At 31.2% G+C, this 20,161-nt stretch overlaps 4 protein-coding genes across 8 annotated transcripts; 2 read left to right on the top strand and 2 right to left on the bottom strand.

Annotated features, from left to right (window-relative positions):
• Positions 1 to 2,852: 2,852 nt before the first annotated feature.
• LOC132804466 (NAC domain-containing protein 67-like) lies at positions 2,853 to 3,397 on the bottom strand. Its single transcript, XM_060818869.1, has 2 exons — positions 3,357 to 3,397; positions 2,853 to 3,156 (listed from the first exon to the last, which is right to left on the bottom strand). The coding sequence occupies exons 1-2, from the start codon at positions 3,395 to 3,397 to the stop codon at positions 2,853 to 2,855; spliced, it is 345 nt and encodes a 114-aa protein (XP_060674852.1).
• A 1,935-nt stretch (positions 3,398 to 5,332) lies between these two features.
• On the top strand, positions 5,333 to 8,756 carry LOC107424885 (uncharacterized). The gene is made up of 2 exons (XM_016034773.4): positions 5,333 to 5,862; positions 8,358 to 8,756. The coding sequence occupies exons 1-2, from the start codon at positions 5,473 to 5,475 to the stop codon at positions 8,487 to 8,489; spliced, it is 522 nt and encodes a 173-aa protein (XP_015890259.2). The 5' UTR covers positions 5,333 to 5,472; the 3' UTR covers positions 8,490 to 8,756.
• A 1,943-nt stretch (positions 8,757 to 10,699) lies between these two features.
• LOC107424877 (protein MRG1) lies at positions 10,700 to 16,718 on the top strand. Of its 4 annotated transcripts, XM_016034763.4 has the most exons (11): positions 10,702 to 11,012; positions 11,519 to 11,572; positions 11,801 to 11,814; positions 12,216 to 12,361; positions 12,964 to 12,999; positions 13,285 to 13,325; positions 13,767 to 13,868; positions 14,790 to 14,869; positions 15,156 to 15,325; positions 15,884 to 15,968; positions 16,285 to 16,718. In XM_016034763.4, exons 1-11 carry the CDS (start codon positions 10,875 to 10,877, stop codon positions 16,364 to 16,366), a joined length of 948 nt encoding a protein of 315 aa, XP_015890249.1. In that variant the 5' UTR covers positions 10,702 to 10,874; the 3' UTR covers positions 16,367 to 16,718. The 4 variants fall into 4 exon arrangements, with proteins under 4 accessions (XP_015890250.1, XP_015890249.1, XP_060675038.1 ...); XM_016034764.4 differs by lacking the exon at positions 12,964 to 12,999 and having other exon boundaries at positions 10,700 to 11,012; XM_060819055.1 differs by lacking the exon at positions 11,519 to 11,572.
• Positions 16,719 to 17,050: 332 nt separating this feature from the next.
• LOC107424883 (cinnamyl alcohol dehydrogenase 1-like) lies at positions 17,051 to 19,225 on the bottom strand. Of its 2 annotated transcripts, none has more exons than XM_060819057.1 (6): positions 19,026 to 19,225; positions 18,712 to 18,807; positions 18,507 to 18,620; positions 18,143 to 18,370; positions 17,630 to 18,069; positions 17,051 to 17,489 (listed from the first exon to the last, which is right to left on the bottom strand). In XM_060819057.1, exons 1-6 carry the CDS (start codon positions 19,217 to 19,219, stop codon positions 17,287 to 17,289), a joined length of 1,275 nt encoding a protein of 424 aa, XP_060675040.1. In that variant the 5' UTR covers positions 19,220 to 19,225; the 3' UTR covers positions 17,051 to 17,286. The 2 variants fall into 2 exon arrangements, with proteins under 2 accessions (XP_060675040.1, XP_060675041.1); XM_060819058.1 differs by lacking the exon at positions 19,026 to 19,225 and adding an exon at positions 18,984 to 19,002.
• Between the last annotated feature and the right edge of the window lie 936 nt (positions 19,226 to 20,161).

Below are 20,161 nucleotides of genomic sequence, written 5' to 3'. Positions count from 1 at the left end.
TATTGGTGGTTAATTTTAACTTCTTGTTTTATTTTTTTATTTTTTTTTTAAGTTATTAGAGAAAGTTTTCCTTTATGGATGCTAAAATGATATACCTTTTAAGTCGTTATTATATAAAAAATTTACATATATATATATATATAGTTTTTATAAATTTCTTTTAGGGGGATGTATTCAATTTAGAATTTGAAAAATTTTAAAAATCTTTTAAAATTTTGAGGTATTCGATTTAGATTTTAAAGGAGTCCATACAAATTTAATGATATTCAATTCAGATTTTGATGGATTTTATAAAAGTACATTAAAATCTAGATGTATTCAATTAGGATTTTATAGAATTCTTTTAAAATCTGATGGTATTCAAAAAGTCATTGATTTTAAAAGATTTTAGAGGGATGCATTCAATTTAGAGTTTGATGGATTTAAAATGAATTATAGACTTTAAAGGATTTGATGGATTGTTATGGAATTCTACAGACTCCATAAAAATTTTGTAAGAATCCAATGAAATCTTTGTATTTAAAGGTGGATTTCATATTGACAATTTTCTTCATAATTTCCCTGTTAAAATCCTTTCAAATCCATTAAAATCCATCATTTTTTAAAATCTTTTAAAATCAATGACTTTTTGAATACCACCAGATTTTAAAAGAATTCTATAAAGTCCTAATTGAATACATCTAGATTTTAATGAACTTTTATAAAATCCATCAAAATCTGAATTGAATATCATTAGATTTGTATGGATTCCTTTAAAATCTAAATCAAATACCTCAAAACTTTAAAAGACTTTTAAAATCCTTCAAATTCTAAATTGAATACATCCCCCTTAAAAAAATGATGGATTTTAATGAATTTAAAAGGATTTTAACAGGAAAATTGTGAAGAAAATTGTCAATATGAAATCCACCTTTAAATCCAAAGATTTCATTGGATTCTTACAAAATCTTTATGGAGTCTGTAGAATTCCATAACAATCCATCAAATCCTTTAAAGTCTATAATTCATTTTAAATCCATCAAACTCTAAATTGAATACATCCCTCTTAGTATTTAGATCATCTTCAATGATTCTATTTATTACTATTTTTTATTTTTTTTTGCCACATCAAAAAAATAGACAACTATTCAAAAATAAACTTCTACAATGAGTTTGTCTAAACATTTTATAAAGCTGATAGAACAAGAAAAATAAATAAATATTGTAAAGGTGACCCTTTATTTTGAGAAACTCCATGAAACATTGTGAAATTTTCTTAAAAGCAAGATTTTCATTAGAAAGTCAATGTTTCCAAGAAAAAGAAAAAAAAGTTAATAAAACATATATAAATAAGTAATAGCCGCAAATGGTCTTCTACACATTATTAATATATTATTATAGAATAATTTTAAAATTTATTATACATTTATGCCATCTAGATTTAAATGATCTCAAAATTCTATGTTATATAAATAACAATCCACATTTGCAATTGGAAAATGCTCATAAAACATCTTCAATGGAGATGTAAATTGTAAAAATAAACATGTCTTATAAGCAATATAAACAATATTTTAAAAAATTATTCTCCAATAGCAATATATAGAATGAATATCAAGCTAATATGACTTTATAATGTTTAACAATGCCTCCAAAAGTAGAGATCACCTTAACAGTGTGTATTTTTTTTATTGTCACATTAACTTGACAAAATGTTTAAATAAACTAATTGAAGAGATTTTTTTAATAACTATTTATTTTTTTATGTAACAAAAAAATTATAGCAATAAAAAAAAATTGCATATGCTTTTGAAATCGCTTCAAGGGTTAGAATTTAAAAAATCAATTAATTATCTAATATGAATTTAATCACATAGTGAAATTTTATTTGGAAATAATGAATCTTGTAAGAACTTAATTTTGTTTTTAAGATGATCTAATAGCTAACAAAAAAATTAATAATAATAATAATAATAATATATACGATCAAATCTAAATTAGGTTTTTAATATTATGGTTAATATCAAAACTTTCTTTTTCACCTCTTTAATCACATTAACGGCTTAAATTTAAAATTCATTTATTAATCACTAAATCCAATATAATTCATTTTCTCTAAATATAACTTTAGTATGTTATTAAAATATATATTTGATCGCTTTTTAAATTTTAAATCGTAACTAATAATGTAATCTAAAAGTTAATAAATATATATATAATATTAAAATCATTAGATCATTTTGATGTAAATCTAACTTAGAAATGGCAATTTGCCCCACATGATTCAAAATCCGCAATGCACGACCCCTAACGGGACGGTTTTTTCCAGAAAATCAAGATTGCAGGACGGGCAAACTCGGATCGGGATCAAACCGGATCCGGAGAATAAAAACCCCAACCCGGTATATATATATATATATATATATATATATATATTTTATATATAATTTAATTTATGTAAAATGATGTAAACCCTAAAAAAAACAAACTCTCATTTTCTTCTTGCCATCATCTGTCATCACCTTCACCTCCACCTCGCAAAGAGCTGCTACCGCACCATTCACCAAGCTACCGCTGCCGCCACCAACTTGCCGACTATCACCAACCTTCACTTGCTTCACAGAAATCACAGCCCCAACCACGACACCTAAGTAGGATCTTGTGTCTCTTTCCTTCTTCTTTTTTTTTTTTTTCCTTTTTTTTTTTTTCTTGTTTCAATTTTTATTTATTTATTTTCTTCCTTCAAATTTTCTGTATTCGGTTTTTGGGGTTTGTGGGGGCTTTGTTTATGAAACAGGGGTCAGTTACTTCATCTCATCTAGTCCACGGGCTCATTTTGGGAAAGTGTGTTTTGTGATTTTATTTTGTTTTTCTTATTCTGTTGTGTTTCTATGCATGGGGGAAGAGGCTTTTTTCTTGGGAGGTTGGTTCAATCTATATTCATGCATGATCCAGTCAGTTTTAACACCATCTGGAGGTTTGCCTTGGTGGAACACCAATGACTTTTTGAATCCAATTTTAAATCCATTATACACCACTGGTTTGTCGACTCCTGTAGCTTTCCAATAACCATCTCCAGCAGCTCTGTTGAGACGCTTCCCATTTGAGTATTTGCGATCTCTTGGCGTGAATAAGTACAACTCATTTTCTCCGTGTGCTTCATAGTTTATTAGTATGCTGTGTTTCAATAAAAATTATTCATTCATGAGATTAACCATACAACTGAAAGTCTAAAACCAAATAATCATTAGACCATGATGTATTTTATTGTATTTTTATTTTAAATTTTGATATATTTTAATTATTTTATTTATATAAAAAATTTTATATAAATTTGTAAAAAAATATATATCAACTATAAAAAAAAAAAAAATTACCTCATTCCATCCCCGATTGGCGAATTTACATCCTTTCGCATTTAAAGAAATAGAAAAAACTGCACTGATAAAATAAAAAATAAATAGAAACAAGGATGGAATTTTAAAAATCCACCATGTGCCATATACATTCCTAATCTGACTCCATATATATATTAAAATTTTTGAACATCATCAGTGTGCCCCCACAGTTAATTAATGCCATTTGACCATAAAGCAAAGATGACGAGGTCCAAGTTTTAAATTAATATGTTTATATATATAAATTATTTGTAAAACAAACAATGTAACTTTAATTGACTTTGGCTATCATCCAAGCCTAACACACACACACACACACCCCAAAAAAAAAAAAAAGAAAAAAAAAAAGGCTTTAAATTAGATTGCGTAGAGTGTGCGCACAAAGATTCCATAGAACAGGGTTAATAGGCAAGGCGACAACTCGGGCCACTCCACACTACATGTAAGAGGCCTAACTTCAAAAATGAGTGATTGATTGGTTTTAATTGCATTAGGTAATTATCTTTATACACACCCTTATATTGTCAAAAGGTGGTGAGGAAAAAAAAAAAAAAGGTGATTTAATATTATAATTTTTTTTAATTTATATTTAAAGTGTCTCAAACAAAAAATTAAGTTTTTTAGTTTTATGTCTTTTTCTCCACCATGAACCACCATTAGAAAAAAAAAAAAAAAATCCCACCATCATGCCAACAAACTTAAGTATTGTTAAATTTAAATGTACACACAAAAAGGACAAAGTATTCTAAACTAACATAAATCTCCGAAGTAATTATAATCTAATTATAAACAAAAATTAAAAAATATATATATAATCTAACTTTTCAACAATCTTTTATTCATAGAAAACCTGATAATGGAGAGGTTTAGGTTTTTTATAAATATAAAATTTCCTATGCAAGTTATGAGAAATATAATCTATAAAAAATATTGAATTTTTTCCTTAAATTCAGAAATAATAATTTATTCATAAAATAAAATTAACAACATTACATGAAATTTTGTTACCAGTAATTAATAAACAATAGCGCCGTGTACATTAATCGATATTTTTATACAACAAAGTGGGTCTTCAAAAATAAATAATATATTCTATCTAATCCAATTGACAATTGATTGAAAAAACTTTTTAAGAAATATTCAAATGACCCACACCCAACGGTTGCTAGTTTGATAAATCAATATTTTTAGTATACTTAGTTTTAATTAATTAAAAAATAAAACTGTAAAACTGTACAGTTTTAAATTAACAATAGCGCCATGTATCAAATTAACAAATGCTGTCTTTATCGCTAAATTAAGTCATATAGATAAGATTAAAAATTTCCCATCCAACTCCTAGCAACTGTTAAGTTGTTTGTTCGTCAAATGTCTACGTAGCCAGCCACGTAATCCAAGTGGAGCAATTTATTCTGCGATGTGTCACAAATCCTGGGTTTTGACTGGTCCTTAACCCCAAACAAATCAAGTCACACTTGGCTGTGAGCCACCCCTTGGAATTCAAACTTTTATTTTATATGTATATATATATATATATATATATATTATATTGCCCTTTTCTCTGATCCCCGTCCCCAAGCTAGGCAGAATAGAGAACATTCTTCTTCTATGATTCCCAGCAGCCATCCAAAGACTGAGATTTTCGAATTTTTCAATACTTCTACTGTTCGAATCCAATGTTTACTTTTCTACATCCGCCTTCTAACTTTGGACTCAAATCATACCAACTTCTTTTTCTATTTCCTGAAGCAACCTCGTTGTTTCCTTTACTTGAACATACTTGTAGTAGTCTCACTTAAATTTTGAAAAAAAAAACAAGAGGCTTTTGGAAATTTGTCACGTTTGTTTGAAAATCAAAATTTCTTGCATCCCAAAAAATAATAATAATATTTAGTCAAATAAATCTTACGTCACCCATTTCTTTTGCCGATAGTATAAATAGAATGCATACACCCTTTTGCACATTCATTCCCAGTAACGAGATTAACAGACTTAGCTCTCAATATCCATATACATCTCCTTAAATTAACTTCTCTGTTTTCTCTCTGTTCTGTTTTTTTTTTTTTTTTTTTTCCTCTCTCTTTTTGTGAAAACCATGTCGAAAAGCTTGAGTTTCTTTTTGTTGTTTCTTTTGGTGAATTCCACATTGGTTGCCATAGAAGGCCGACCTTTGAATATCATAAAATGGGGAAGCCATGGTGGTAAAGGAGTCGTGGGTGGTTTCTTTGATGGGTTAACTCTCGGATCCATTAAAGAATCGGGTCCGAGCCCGGGTCAAGGAAATAAATATACAGATGCTCACACCCTTGGAGGAAGAAAAAAATCTGGTCAGAGCCCAGGCGAGGGACACAAATACACAAACTCTCACACGCTTGGTGGAATAAAGGCGGGTCCGAGCCCTGGTCAGGGTCACAAATTTACAAACGCTCAGACACTTGGAGGAATCAAGGAGTCTGGTCCAAGCCCTGGTGAAGGCCACAGCTCTGTTACCGGCACTCATCACTGAGACTTTGACCACAAAACATAGATTTATTATTATTTTTTTCAAAAAAAAAATTATTATTATTAGTTTGATAGTTTTGTACTGTTTAGTTTCTTACTATTCTTTAGTTATTCATACCTTCATTGCTCCAATTTACATTTCATATAAACTTTTATAGTGTAATTTAGTTAAGACTCTCAAACTAAAATATGTATCTTTTGAATTCATGAATAGATGTTTATTTTTATTCTTTATTTTTATTTTTTTACTTTTGCTTCTCAAGTGTGTAAATTACTTGTTAAAACAGAGAATGACCAAAGGGATATTACCAATAATATTTGTTAAAAAAAATTATTACACGTCATAAAATGAATATATATATATATATATATATATATATATATATATTTAAGAGTCTAGTGGAAGTGAAAGTAAACGATTATGATAAGATTGAGATAGGATCCTAATTTCTCTATTACATATGTGACACATTCCAATATTCCATGCATGCAGGCATGCGTGTTTATTTTGAATCATTTAGAGAGAAAAGCATTTTGATTTTGTTGAGTTCTATGTCGTTGGCTGCAAGGGGTTGGAGAATAACTCATAAGCGTCAAACATTGGACTTTTGGAAACGATTTTGCTTTCCTATCAATTTCAGTATACTCATTTCCCTGTGCAGTGAAAATGATTTCCACAAAATTTAGTTCCATTAATAGCTAGCAGTCAGCAGGGTTTACCTTAAAAAAAGAAAAAGAAAAATAAAGGAGGAGGAAAAAAAAAATTTGGACAAACTCAAGCATTGACATTCCTTAGAGGACATTTCATAACTTCATACAGCTAGGAACTATCATCTTATTCTAAGAACATACTTATCATATATGAACTGCGTATAGTCAATATACAAATAAATAAATCTAGTCGTATTATATAATTTGTAAAATTGTTATTATTATTTGATTGATAACTTGCTTAACGTATAAAAATTGTCCAACAAAATAAATTACATATATTCATCTTTGTAAAGTACACTAGTAAATATTAGATTATCTTACTCCAAGTATATTATGTTTTTGTTGTTGACTTTAATAAATGGACAAAATATAATTGAAATTTTTATATGGACTATATATCAAAAAAAAAATGTTGCTTGTATATATATATATATATATAGATACTAATTTAAAGCTTACAGAAATGGTATATTATGGTACAGTAAAAACAAACACAAACAAATACCCAAAAAAAAAAAAATATATCAAATAAAGGTATTCATTTTTTTTTTTCCTTTAGGATTACAAATTACAATTACAATTCTAATCTAAAAAAGATGAAGGGTATAAGTACTACTGGTCCAACCTCATTTGTCAAAGAATAAAACAGAACAAAGGTTTTCAATAGCAAAAAAAAAAACAAAATAAAGGTATTATCCATAAGTTTCACATCTCCCCTTGAAAGACTGCTTAACCAAGCTGTTTAATTAACTTTGAAACGTGTTCTTACCCATAAGTGAAATGGCACATGCTTTGTTGGTCAAACAATTTTCTTCTAATATGATCAAACAGCCAGTCAATTACAAATTATCTCATAGACCAAAGCCATGGAATTCACAAGCCGCATTATTCGGAAACACTAGAAATTTAAACGTGTTCTCACCGTGGAATTCATTAAATTCCCTCAAAGTCTACCATAGAATAAGATTTATTTAGTTTACCCAAAAAAATAAATAAAAACTCAAGAGAATAAAATGTTGACCGAAATACAGCATTTTCCTTCTTTGTTCTTTTCCACGAACTCAACGTGCACATGTCGCTTGGAAAAATGCTGGCACTAGCTAGTTTTGAAACGTTTTGTTTTAATTCTAACTTCAATTCTCACCCATTTATGAATATCCTCATAAGTACTTCTTTTGTCAAACATCTTCGCTTTTCATGATCGAAAGCCCACATACACCATGACCATGGTCCATGGAAATTAATTTGGGTATGAAAGTTACGCCCCAAGAATTAGAAATTGAGATTGTTTAGTCAGGATTTGCTAAGACCAAAGTAAGTAGAAATTCCACCGCCCAAAATCTTCTGAAAAAACAGAGAAAGGAAAAGAAAAGAAACCTAACCCATGAATCTTCCTTGCTCTTTCCTTTTCACATGATTCATAGCGTGCAATGTGTTTGAACGTTGAAATTTGGATAATGAAATTAAATCCCGTAATCTAATAGGCCACCTTTCACTATATATATGACACACAAATGGTGCATAATTGCATATACCCAATTCCTACTCCAGCAAGTTCAGAGCAATTATATTCAATAAAAGTCTCAGAAAAACAAGTGTTTTAGAGCTACCTTTTGTTGCAAAAAAATGGTTAGGGGGTTCATATCTTTGTTCAGCTTCTTCTTCCTTATCCTTTTGACGATTGTCTTGGTTGGTTCCATGACAGAAGCTCGACCATTCAATATTCTAAAAGCAGATCGTGCCTGCTTTGTTGGGAACAAGGAGGTGTTTGGTGTGTGGTCTCTTGGTTCCATCAAACAATCGGGTCCAAGTCCGGGTCAGGGAAACAAGTTCACAGACTCCCGAACACTAGGAGATAATAAGGCAGGACCTAGTCCTGGTGGTAAGGGACACTAGAGCTAGCTAGCCACCAATATTTTTAGTTTATAAAAATGTGTTTTTGGCAAATTATAACCTTTGTTCTGCTGATTATATTAGTCAATAAAGTGTAAAATATTGGTCCCTTACAATAGCCCAATTGACGATGATGGTGATAATCTTCAAGATCCGGGTTCAATACAATTCTGGAATAAAATTTATTGGTATCATATCTCTTTCTAATTTATTGTTTTTGTGATGAAAAACATTGTTTAATATATCATGTTTATCAAGTTTATTAAGCAATGATGTGATTGTGTCATATATACATTCTCCTACAATATATCACTTGTTTAATTATTGTACCAAATTTAAAATTATTTCATTTAGCACTATGAGCTCTGAAATATATAAGAAGCAATATATATATAAAGGACCGGTGACGATGATGAGTTATTACCAGATGAGTCATTGTGATTATACAATTATTAAAGATTAATAACTTGAATATAAATTATTTTCTTATCTTGCATTACTAATATATTGATTTTAATATCGAGAATTAATTTTATTTGAAAATGAATTTCATCTATTTAAATTTCGTATAACTCATACAGCATATTATTTAATCATATTCAATTCCTAATCATCTAATACTTCAAGTATTACGTTCTTCATTTGTTTAAATGCGAATATAGATTAAAAAAAAAAATTGTTGACATCCTTTTATAAAAAGAATGATTATAATCCCACATTCATGTGAAAAATGTATAACAGCAACAAGGAACTTTTTTTTTTTTTTTTTTTTGGCGTGTGAATAAAGCAACCAAGGAACTTTTTCAAGCCACAAATATACATTGCATCCACGAAATAAAGCACAAAGAAAAAGAAAGTCACTTTCACCTATTAAAAAAAAAAAAAAAAAACAAACAAACAAAACAAAACAAAATTTACCAAAATAGAACAAAACAAGCAAATAACTATATTGTAAGCATATATTAATCAATATTATTTATATAAAAACACTATCAATCTTTCTTTTTCTTAATATCATTATAACAATTTGTATTTTTAGAAAAAAAATTCATGCTATCCATGAACAATGATTTAAGTTTGAATCTCCTATTATCAAAAAATATAGAGGAAAAAATTGATATATTTGTAAAAGACATATCAACTCAATTAATCTTACTTAGTTCATAATAACTTTTTTTTTGTTCTCATCTACAGCTAGGGATGTTTATCGATTTGAACACGACCTAATATATAATTACTAATTTAATCCAATTAACAATTTTTTGGTTTTTTTTTTTTAATTTAAATCGAACCGATATTCGATCCAAACTAATTTAATTAATATTTTGTTTGAATTAGTTTGGATAATTGATTCTGAGCTTGAGTTTTTTTTTTTTTTTAACTTTTTCAAATATTTTCTGAGTTTTTGAATTTTAAATTATGGACAGCAACTTTTAGCTTTTCAATTTTTCATTATATAAAATATTTATTTTTTTAAAATGCATAAATTCTCAAAAAGAAAAAAAAATTAATACATAATTATTAAAACAAAAAGAATAATAAGTTAATGATTAATGATAAGTTACAACTTCAGATATCACAATGTAATCATACAACTGATCAATAAAATGATAAATAATAATATAAAATTTAAATATATATAATTTTATTATTTATATTATTAATTATTTTGATTCGAATAGGTTTTATTGGATTTTCATGTTAAAAATTGAATCAAACCAAACTAATAGTCAATTTTTAATTTTCAAAACCAATTTAATCTAATTACAATAAAAAATATTTCAAATAAATTAAATTGAATTAGATCGGTCGGTTTAATTGATCAATTGATTTTTTTCACACCCTTATCTACAGCTACAAAATAATTTTATTTATTAGTTTATTTATTTTAATGAATGGCTTGCAAATTTAAAATTGCGACAGCAACTATTTCTCGTAGTATTTGCACACGTGTAAAAAAATCTACAATAAGCCAGGTGTCGGTATTCCACAACTCACGCTAAAAGTGGCCCATGTGAGATGGGAAGAGCCGAGGAGCATTGAAAATTTCCTCGCATACGTGGGGCCATGGCAGGGGATCAAAATTCAACGCCTGGTCGTGGTTGCAATCTAATTTACAATTATGACCCTAAATCGTGGGCCTCAAGTACAATATCTAATCCAAGGCCCAAAAAGTACGAAAAGGGATTATTGATTACAAATCTACCACAAATCTGATCGAGTTCGATTTCCCCAGTTTTAGCTTCGAACTGTGTGGGCTGTGGGGCCCCAAACGTTAAAAAAGCAGCCGAAAAAGGAAAAAAAAACCCATTCAGTCCGCAAAAGTGACTGTTCTCCGTTCTCCGAACGAAGAGAAGCTGAGGGGGTTTTGGCTTTCGGTATCGGAAAATGGGAAACTCTTCGAAGGACGACTCGACCACCGACGGCGACACCTCCAGCGGCGACACTCCGCCTTCCAATCCCAACCTTTATGCCGAGGGCGAGAAGGTCCTCGCTTACCATGGCCCTCGCATCTACGAAGCCAAGGCAAATTTACTTCTTCCAGTTCCTCATCTTTTTGTTCTTTTCCTCCTTTTCCTCTTCTGTTTGTAATTTTCATTTTTCCTTTTTTTTTTTTTTTGGTTTCTTTTTAGTTGTTATCGGGTTTTTGTGCATTTTAGGTTGTATTTTCGGTAGAGCAGTTGTTGCTCGGGAAAAGAATGAGAGATGCAAGCTTGTTAGGGACACTTGGCCAAGTGTTTTGTGCTTTTTGCATTAGGTTTTGTTCACAGAGTTCTTGAACTTGAATTTTCAGATTTTCTCTGTTTGGTTTCCAAGAAAGGTGACGAAGGAGACAAGTACAAACATTGAATTTAACTTGATGTTGTACAATAGGAGCGAAAGAAAAAAAAAATTAGGGTTTATGGAGTTTATATAATTCCAAATGATAAAGCTAGGGATCATCAGCCATTTTATTTTCGAAAGTTTGGTTTCAGTGTTCTTGGTTCTTGTAATCTCAAAAACACTTGAAAGTTTTCACTCCCTTGATATAGGTTCAAAAGGCTGAGCAAGGGAAAAAAGACTGGAGATACTTTGTTCACTACCTTGTAAGTTCCATAACTTATATAATTGCACACATATTAAAACATTTTTTTACATATTGAAACGTTTTTTTTTTTTTCAAGTACTGCATGTTACCCTTATAGCATACTTTCTATTGCTTTTACCGGAGTAAAATATTGACCTGAATGTTCATGAATTGTTTTGTGCGATTTAGCCTTACCAAGAACTTCCTCACCATGATATTAAATGACGTACCATTTGTTGTTTTGCAGGGATGGAATAAAAAGTGAGTATGTTATGTATTCATCAACTTTTATTTTACTTTTTCCAGTTCAATTTTCAAAGTTCATGAGGTACAGAGGTACAGAAAACGTAATTTAAGTGTCTGCGCTCTTACCGCTACAGTCAGATATTGCTACTGTTGGTTGTGAGGATTGAGGGATAGGAACAAACAAATGGGTATTATAATTGACTGGAACTGTTATGACTGAATCTCCATATATAAGAGGACCATAATTCTTTCATCATTGAGTTGACAAATTCTTAAAATGATCCATCTTGTGCTATCTGAAAAAGAGTACCTAGGGTTGTATAATTTTCAGCGGAAGTGTGCTTTCATTTAGTAATTATGCCTTCTTAAAAGGGGATACAGAAATCATTACTGTGGCTTGGACATCTTTCCAACAGTTGGGATGAATGGGTAGGCTCAGAGCGTCTGATGAAACATACCGAAGAGAATGTGTTAAAGCAGCAGGCTCTTGACAAAAAACAGGGCGTAGACAAGAACCCAAAGTCTGGACGTTCAGCCCAAACAAAACCTAAAAGCTCTGCTGGTTAGCTTTGCTCTTTTTACATTGATATTGATGTCAGAAAGTTTGATATAGTTTTTTTTTACTGATTTTGTTCATTTTGGCTTGTTTGTTTTCTGTATTCTACAGTGTCCCTGAAGTTGGTGTTTACTTAATTAATGTGATAACATTTTCTTTATTATTGATTTATGGTCGTTTTGAAAGAAGGAACTAGCTTTTGGATTTAAATTTCAGAATGTTGTTGTTTGGAGATAAGTGGTGTATGATTAAAAATTGGGTATCAGGAGATAATTAGGTATCATGATCTCCTGTATGATTATCATGCAATTTTAACTTTAAAGCAACCATGAGCATGTGATTGAAAATTTGGTGCCATTTTGCTATGAATAAGAATTTTAAATTGAGAAAGTTGAATGTCTTTTTTCTTTTTTGTCCAATTGTTGTGTCCCTCAGAAGTTGCATGAAAGAAACGTATAGGTTGCTTCTGTTTATGTGGATCACAAAATTTGTTCTGTTTGAGTATTTGCTTACATTTTGTGGAAGTTCTTGGAGTTTGCAACTATATTATTTCTATCTTTTCTTATTTTATTCCTATTCCAATACTAGTTATTATGTCCATTTTCTAGATGCAAAAGTGGAGAAAGAGGACCTCAAGACCAATGGTATCCGTTATATTCAAAATTTCTTACCCTCTTATATTTTAGTTATGTTTAAGTTAAGTTTTTTTTTTTATTTTTTTTAATATTTAATTTTAATCAAGTAAATTTGGTTTCATGAATATCAGATTATTTCTTTAATTTATTCTTGGTTTGATTATATGCATCATCCTCATTTTAACTGCACAAGTAAAATGATATAATCATATATTTCAAATAACTTTTTTGGAAGAATATGGTTGCAATAAGAAAGGTCTATATTCCTATTTACATTTACCATTTTTATTGCAGTGCCAAAAGGGAAGAAGCGGAAGAATGACTCAGGGGCTGAGGTTTGTTTCTTTTCACATCTAATTTGAGAATATATATATATATAAATTTTTTTTTTTTTCTCTTTCTTCTCATGTATAATGAGTAGGCGCAAACCTGCAATGTCTATATTGCCCTGTATAATTATTTTTCTAATCTTATAGGTGTGTTCTCATGCTGTATTTTTCTAATTATGCTTCCTGAGTTGTCCAAGAGAATAGAAAAAATGATAGAAAACAGACAAATGCAATTTTCCATGCTGCAGATTGAATTCCCTCTCCCCCCACTCCCCTTCCTGCTTTTGTGGATTCTATCTGTATTCTTATTCATAATTTGAGCTTCAATGCAGACAACTTAGCATATGATTCATTTATGAACTATTAAGTATTCTTCTTGGTTCTTGTTTATGTTGACCAAATAATCTCTTAATAAAAATAGGCTGACTGTGGTTTAATGATTCTTAGAAAGACACTCTATCCTTTGAAAAGCTTGTGAAAATTCAAATTCCATCAACACTGAAGAAGCAACTTGTTGATGATTGGGAATATGTTACACAGCAGGATAAGGTATGTATCAATTATTAGAGTCACATTTCACTGTTTGATATGTCATTGATAGTTGAAGATACCTATGTATCAATTATTGCCAACTTCTTCAGATTTTGCTGCAAGCGTACAATATCATTTACCAGTCTGGTTCTAGTCTGGCTGTTGTCTTGTGAATAATTTTGAAATCCATGTCTGCTCACAAACCTGTCACGTAATATTCCCTGGTTATTGCTTTTCCATTGCCCTTGCAAGTATTTCCATGTTACACTATCACTTCATTGTGTATGCACATAGATTCATTTTTTTATTTTCAAAGGATGTGATTCAGCAACTATGTGGGCTCCTCATAAAACCCCAGTTTGATTTATAGCAATTCAAGTTCAAATCTCAACTTTCCATCAGAGAGCTTTGTTTGTGTTTTTTTCCTATGTTTTTTCAGTCAATGGGGTTAGCATAATTCAACGGCCACTATTCTTTTACTTTCCATTTATTTGTTAACTAGGATTTGTTTGTCAAAACATTTTGCATACGTAGACTGAAAGGCACAAACATATATCTTTTGTTTATGTTTGGTAGTGTTTTGATAGACCTATTAACAAAATGCAACTGTATCTCCAGATCCTGTAATTCATTATTTGGTGCCTAACTCGTGGCTTAAGCATATAACATAATTATGCCCTAAACTCATACTGTAATTATGATATAAATTTATCTCTTCCAGTTTTCGTTGGAGGTTGTGTTTAGCAGATAGCATTTTTTACAATAATTCGATATTCTGATGTTCGAGAGGTAATATATATGTATCTACAATATAATTTGTTTTGTTGTCTGACTTGCATTCATGGATTCCTATTTCATTTGACCTTTTAAAAACAATTTAATTCTTCTAATAATTTATTGATTTGTTGACTTTTTTTCTCTTTTTTCTTTTTCCTCTAGCTTGTTAAGCTTCCTCGATCGCCAAACATTGATGATATTTTGAGAAAGTTCCTTGAATACAGATTAAAGAAGGAAGGAACGTAAGTATACCCTTTGTCCTGTTATAATTGCTTGATGTGAATTTTAATATATTCAAGATGACAGGACCCTCTTGTATTATGAATACTTACCATGACCAACTAATGCTTGAATGCTTCTCTTTTTAAGAGAAGGACAAGTTAGATATATTTTTGTTATGCACCATCATGTTAAAGGATGCATCCATCTGTATCTGCAACATACTATGATGCTTAAAGCAGCTATAGTTTGGAGTATGTTGAGAGTTATACCGCTTAAGACTGATCACTTTGTTTTGCTTGGATACAGGATCCCTGATCCAGTTGTAGAAGTTTTGAAAGGAATACGCTGTTACTTCGATAAGGCACTGCCAGTGATGCTTTTGTATAAAAAAGAACGCAAACAGTATCAAGAAGCAGTTAAAGATGATATCTCTCCATCATTCGTATACGGTGGTGAACATTTACTACGGCTATTTGGTATGCTTGACCCTAAGCGTTGATGGAATCAATTATCGTTGATCTTTTTGCTTATTATATCACCATGTCATAAAAATGACTTTGTCACCCTGCATTGGACAAAAAGTAGTGTTCCTCAATCCTCATTATAGTTGTGAGGTTTTAGACATCTCTTTTATTAGATACTTGTGGCATGCTCCAGTGGTATGCATAACTAACCTTATAGGTATAGCATGTTATTCAAAGCTTTTTCTGGTTTCTTTGAAATCCATCTAAATCAAAAGCAATAATTTTATTTTGGTATCCCTTGGGTGCTGCTTTAACTATAAACTTTTTCAGGCTCTTTCTTAGATATGTTATTCTTCTGCCTTAAGGCGGTTTTTTACCAGATTAAACTAAAGATTAACTTTATTAGTAGGTTGCGGATCCACAGCTTGGACTCTGTCATTTATTGATCATCACATATATAAGTAGTCTATTTTTGGATGTCATGATAGGTTTCATGGTCAGTTAATTTTTTAATGTGCAATTTTTAGATTTTAGAACTTGTGCGATGTGAAATGTTTCTGGTATTTGCAGTTAAGCTGCCAGAGTTATTGGCATTTGTGAACATTGAAGAGGAAACACTTACCTGCTTACAACAGCAATTCATTGATCTTCTCAAGTATGTACTCTTTGGAGCTGTATACATGTTTAGAAAAATAAATGCATGCAGCATATTACCCCATCGGTGTAATATTTAGCCATGTTTTCAACTTTGTTTTTGAATTATAAAAGGTGAATCGGACATGGTATTACTTGTCCTTTTGAGGGTGGATTTTGGGGGTGTTTTCCTTGCCAAGTGGTGAGAATCAAATGAGTTTTCCATGAACAGACTACTTGTTTGTGTTAAAAGTTGTGATCCAAGCTAGCTGACAATATATATTATGAGGATATATACTTCGTCAGAGCATGAAATTTGTATTTAATTGTTGATGTAGGTTTATGCAGAAAAATCAGAGTACATTCTTCCTCTCTGCATATGATGGCAGCAAAGGTGTTGAAGGAAAAGGCAAAGACTGAGCATTTACTAGGAGCGCTTCAAGGTTGCCATTTATGAGAGTGAGTGCAGTGGTGCAGAGTATTCATGACCACCTTGGTATGGCTGTCTTCCAACTTAAAACAAATTGAGGAAGATGAATGCCATTGTTGTTGTTGTAACAGTAGCATTTAGTTCATTCTTTGATTTCAACCCAGATTCATTCGGGACAGTGTTGTACAATGATGAGAACAACTCCATACTTGACTAGCACATTGGTGAATGTTTTGTTATTATGCTAATGATGTTCATCTGTAAGAAATGAAATGTAAACTCTGGTTGAACTCGGCAGTTGGCATTGACTGGATGATAATGCGACAGAATTAGTGGTAGACCTTTCTGTGCTTCACGACCCAAAAAAATTCTCATATTAGAATGTAATACATTTTGCATATATTATTTTGTAAAAATGTTTTATTATGTAAAATGTATTTTTAATTTTTTTAACTAGGAATATATATTTTAAGTAGTTATATAAACCTACTTTTTTACCACTGAAATCGCTATCATTAACTTTATTGGTTTTTCAAACCTGCTTTTAGTATTCACCTTAAAAAAACCAGCTTTTATTGGATGTCGACTTATGTTACATTTTTTAGTACTTATTATTTAATTATGGGAGAGTGGAATTTCTTGTTAAGTATAAAAAGGAAGAAGGAAAGAAAACGTTTCATGACAATAAAACCAGCTGAGGCGTGTAGATCTCATAAATTTTTGGACTACAGCTTCTAAAGCAATCGCAATCTCTTCAACAAAGTGATGCATTTAAATGCTTATTTTTTTGTCAATCTGAGAAAACAAAAGTGATCTCACTCTTTTAACTTATTCTACGCAACAAAATAAAACAGAGAAATTTAATAATTCTAACAGCATATTTGTCAACTTGAACAGGGAAATGAGCTTTTTAGGATTCTAGGACGCTTCCAGCCACATCCAACACGAACCTATACCTCACATCATTTCTTTCCATCCTCTCAAAAGCCTCGTTCACATAATCCATCTTTACAATCTCTATCATTGTTGTCAAACCCTTCTCTGCCCAGAACTCTAATATTTCCTGTGTTTCTTCCATACTCCCAATGAAACTTCCACTTATGCTCTTCTTCCCTGCATAGATCACAGAAATCCTCATTTTCTTAACGCACAAATAACTAAGTAGAGAACCAAACCAATTACCCAATAAATCCATCTCAATTTTAATCTTTCAAATATTTGACATGAGTTTATGACTAGGAACTTTAATTTACCTAGAATTAAATCAACAGCATCAACTTGCAATGGCTGAGGGACAGCCCCAACTATTATGAGCCTTCCATCAGGCTTTAGAAGTGAAAGATAAGGTCCCAAAGGATGATAGGCTGGTACTGTGTCAAGAATATAGTCAAGGGTATTCGCAGCTTCCGCCATTTCTGCTGTATTTGAGCTCACCAGAAAAGCATCTGCTCCCAAATGCTTTAAAGCCTCTTCTCTTTTCTTATCAGAAGAGCTTATCACAGTCACATTGTGTCCCATTGCCTTTGCTATTTTGGCACCCATATGACCAACACCTCCTAAACCCAATATTCCTGCGCTTATAACCTTATCAGACCTATTAAATTGTTTCAAAGGACTGTAAGCTGTCACCCCTCCGCACAATAGTGGAGCTGCCTGTTCTGGTGCTAGTTTTTCTGGTATGCGTACCACAAACCTGTATCGTTCTATTTTAATCAGAGAATTCAAAATAAAGGAAGGTTTAGGAATTGTTTTTTTTCCTTGCTTACTTTTGATGAACAACCATGGCAGAGGAAAAGCCTCCACGAGTTGGACTACCATCTATGTCTGTATCATTGATAGTCAAGATTTTTTTGTGGCAGTATTGTTCCATGTTGGATTTGCAAAATGAGCATTCTCCACAAGAGCCAATTATGCATCCTACTCCTACTTTATCCCCAACTTTGAATTTCTTTGCCTCTGAACCCAACTCCAAAACTTCCCCTACTATTTCATGCCTTCATTTCAAACATACCCATAAGATATAAAGTTTTAGAGAGCCGATAAGGAAAAAGGACGATCAAAACATTTTTTTTTTTTTTTTTTTTTTTTTTTTGCTCTAATGATTGAATTAATGAATAAAAAGGTACTTACCCTGGGACCAAAGGGTAGTTAGTATTGTGAATCTCATTCCTCATCTGATGAAGATCAGTATGGTCAGCGCCACAGTATAAAACTTTTAGCACAACATCTTCTGGACCTGTTTTCCTGTTATGGTAAGAGAAAATTTAGCATTCGTCAACAGGGGTTTCTTAATTTAGTAAGAGGGTGACAGACACAGAGACCGAAAGTGGTAGACCTGAGATTATATGAATATGGAGAAAGAACTCCAGATTTGTCTCTTGCTGCCAAACCCACTACCCTTCTTCCCTCCATTTTTAATATACTCGAACTCCTAAAACACAGAAGTAGATCATGTGTAAACTGGAAACAGAGAAAGATAATGATGAAGAGGACGTACTGATCTTTGGGTTTTAATACCCATAACCAGATTCATGGAACATTGACTTAATTAATTGTTTATTCTATTCAAAGACAATAATTCATTAAAGAAGGTTCAAAGCATTTAACCAAGAAAAGCCAAATCAAAGCATTTAACCCAGAAAAGCCAACTTTAAATATATATAATGCTTTAATCCAACACTGCGTTGTGGCTGCTGATGGACGGACACAATTAACTGCTCCTCTGTACATATTACCAGAAAAAACAAAGTTTGCTTTGTAATCAAGATTTGGAAGATTTCCAACACAAAAATCTGATTGGCTGAGAGAGCGTAGTTCTGTGATCTAGAATACATTATTAACATTGACTTCCTTATAATATTTTTGGGTGTAATTCCTTTAGTGGATCGCCCACTACTTTGTAATACTATTTGGGTGTAATTTCTTTAGTGGATCGCCCACCTCATTACACACGTCATGGCTTTAGAACTTGCAAAACAAGTAAATTGGTGCTCCTGTCGTGGACCTGGAGTGCTGGCAGAGAAGACCATAGTGAACAAAAACGGTGACGTTTTCCTGTAAATATTGCTTCCTAATTGCCAATTTGTCATTATCCTCTCCCATAATATACATTATTACCATGGGAAATATTAGCTCATGCATAAACTGCTTCCACAATGAAAACCAACCCCTGACCTTTTTGGGAGCCAGACAGCCTTGTTTGACATGTAGATACTAGTTTGAAATTTGAATTCATTTAAGAAAAAGCATTTTATGTCGACGGTATATATGCTAAGTTGGTGTTGCTTTCAATTATTATTATAAGACAAATCAGTTTTAAAGTCCTCCTGATTAAGGCCAATAATACATGATCATACAGTTTTTATATGGTGTTTGTCCGCCTAAATTAAGCTTGGAAATGTGTATGAGCTCAGATTTGTTTTTCCTTCTTCATCCAAAGATGGGAGTTTCTTTTGCATAAATGTCCAAAGATGGGAGTTTCTTTTCCATCTTCATCCAAAGATGGGAATTTTTTTCAGATATTGATCGATGAAACAGAAAGATTATATATATTGAAGTAACAATCAATTAAAATGCAAATTAAGCTTACTGGTTTTAGTAGCCATTGATTTATGTGCTGACAATTTCAATCTTTCATATTTGAAGAAATAATAAGCAGCAAGAAAAAAAGACGAGACCAACAAAGAGAAAAATGTTTGGCTTTGAGTATGTCATACTTTACTTTATTGTACAAAAAATAACTACGTTATAAGTAGTTATGTATCTCTCTTTATAATCATATACAT

The sequence above is a fragment of the Ziziphus jujuba genome, chromosome 7, assembly GCF_031755915.1.
Source record: "Ziziphus jujuba cultivar Dongzao chromosome 7, ASM3175591v1".
NCBI lineage: Eukaryota > Viridiplantae > Streptophyta > Magnoliopsida > Rosales > Rhamnaceae > Ziziphus > Ziziphus jujuba.
This window is presented reverse-complemented; position numbering and strand designations above follow the sequence as displayed.

Bases quoted from the DNA above. Each gene is read 5' to 3' on its own strand.
- LOC107424883 (XM_060819057.1), bottom strand. From the start codon at position 19,219: ATGTTAATAATGTATTCTAGATCACAGAACTACGCTCTCTCAGCCAAT. The intron at 18,621-18,711 runs GTCTACCACTTT...TTACCATAACAG, and splicing joins CCATATTCATATAATCTCAG to GAAAACAGGTCCAGAAGATG. The intron at 18,371-18,506 runs GTAAGTACCTTT...TTTGAAATGAAG, and splicing joins AACTACCCTTTGGTCCCAGG to GCATGAAATAGTAGGGGAAG.
- LOC132804466 (XM_060818869.1), bottom strand. From the start codon at position 3,397: ATGCGAAAGGATGTAAATTCGCCAATCGGGGATGGAATGAG. The intron at 3,157-3,356 runs GTAATTTTTTTT...ATTGAAACACAG, and splicing joins CCAATCGGGGATGGAATGAG to CATACTAATAAACTATGAAG.
- LOC107424877 (XM_016034763.4), top strand. From the start codon at position 10,875: ATGGGAAACTCTTCGAAGGACGACTCGACCACCGACGGCGACACCTCC. The intron at 13,000-13,284 runs GTATCCGTTATA...TTTTTATTGCAG, and splicing joins AGAGGACCTCAAGACCAATG to TGCCAAAAGGGAAGAAGCGG. The intron at 15,326-15,883 runs GTATGCTTGACC...TGGTATTTGCAG, and splicing joins ACATTTACTACGGCTATTTG to TTAAGCTGCCAGAGTTATTG.
- LOC107424885 (XM_016034773.4), top strand. From the start codon at position 5,473: ATGTCGAAAAGCTTGAGTTTCTTTTTGTTGTTTCTTTTGGTGAATTCC. The intron at 5,863-8,357 runs GTTACCGGCACT...GGGAACAAGGAG, and splicing joins CTGGTGAAGGCCACAGCTCT to GTGTTTGGTGTGTGGTCTCT.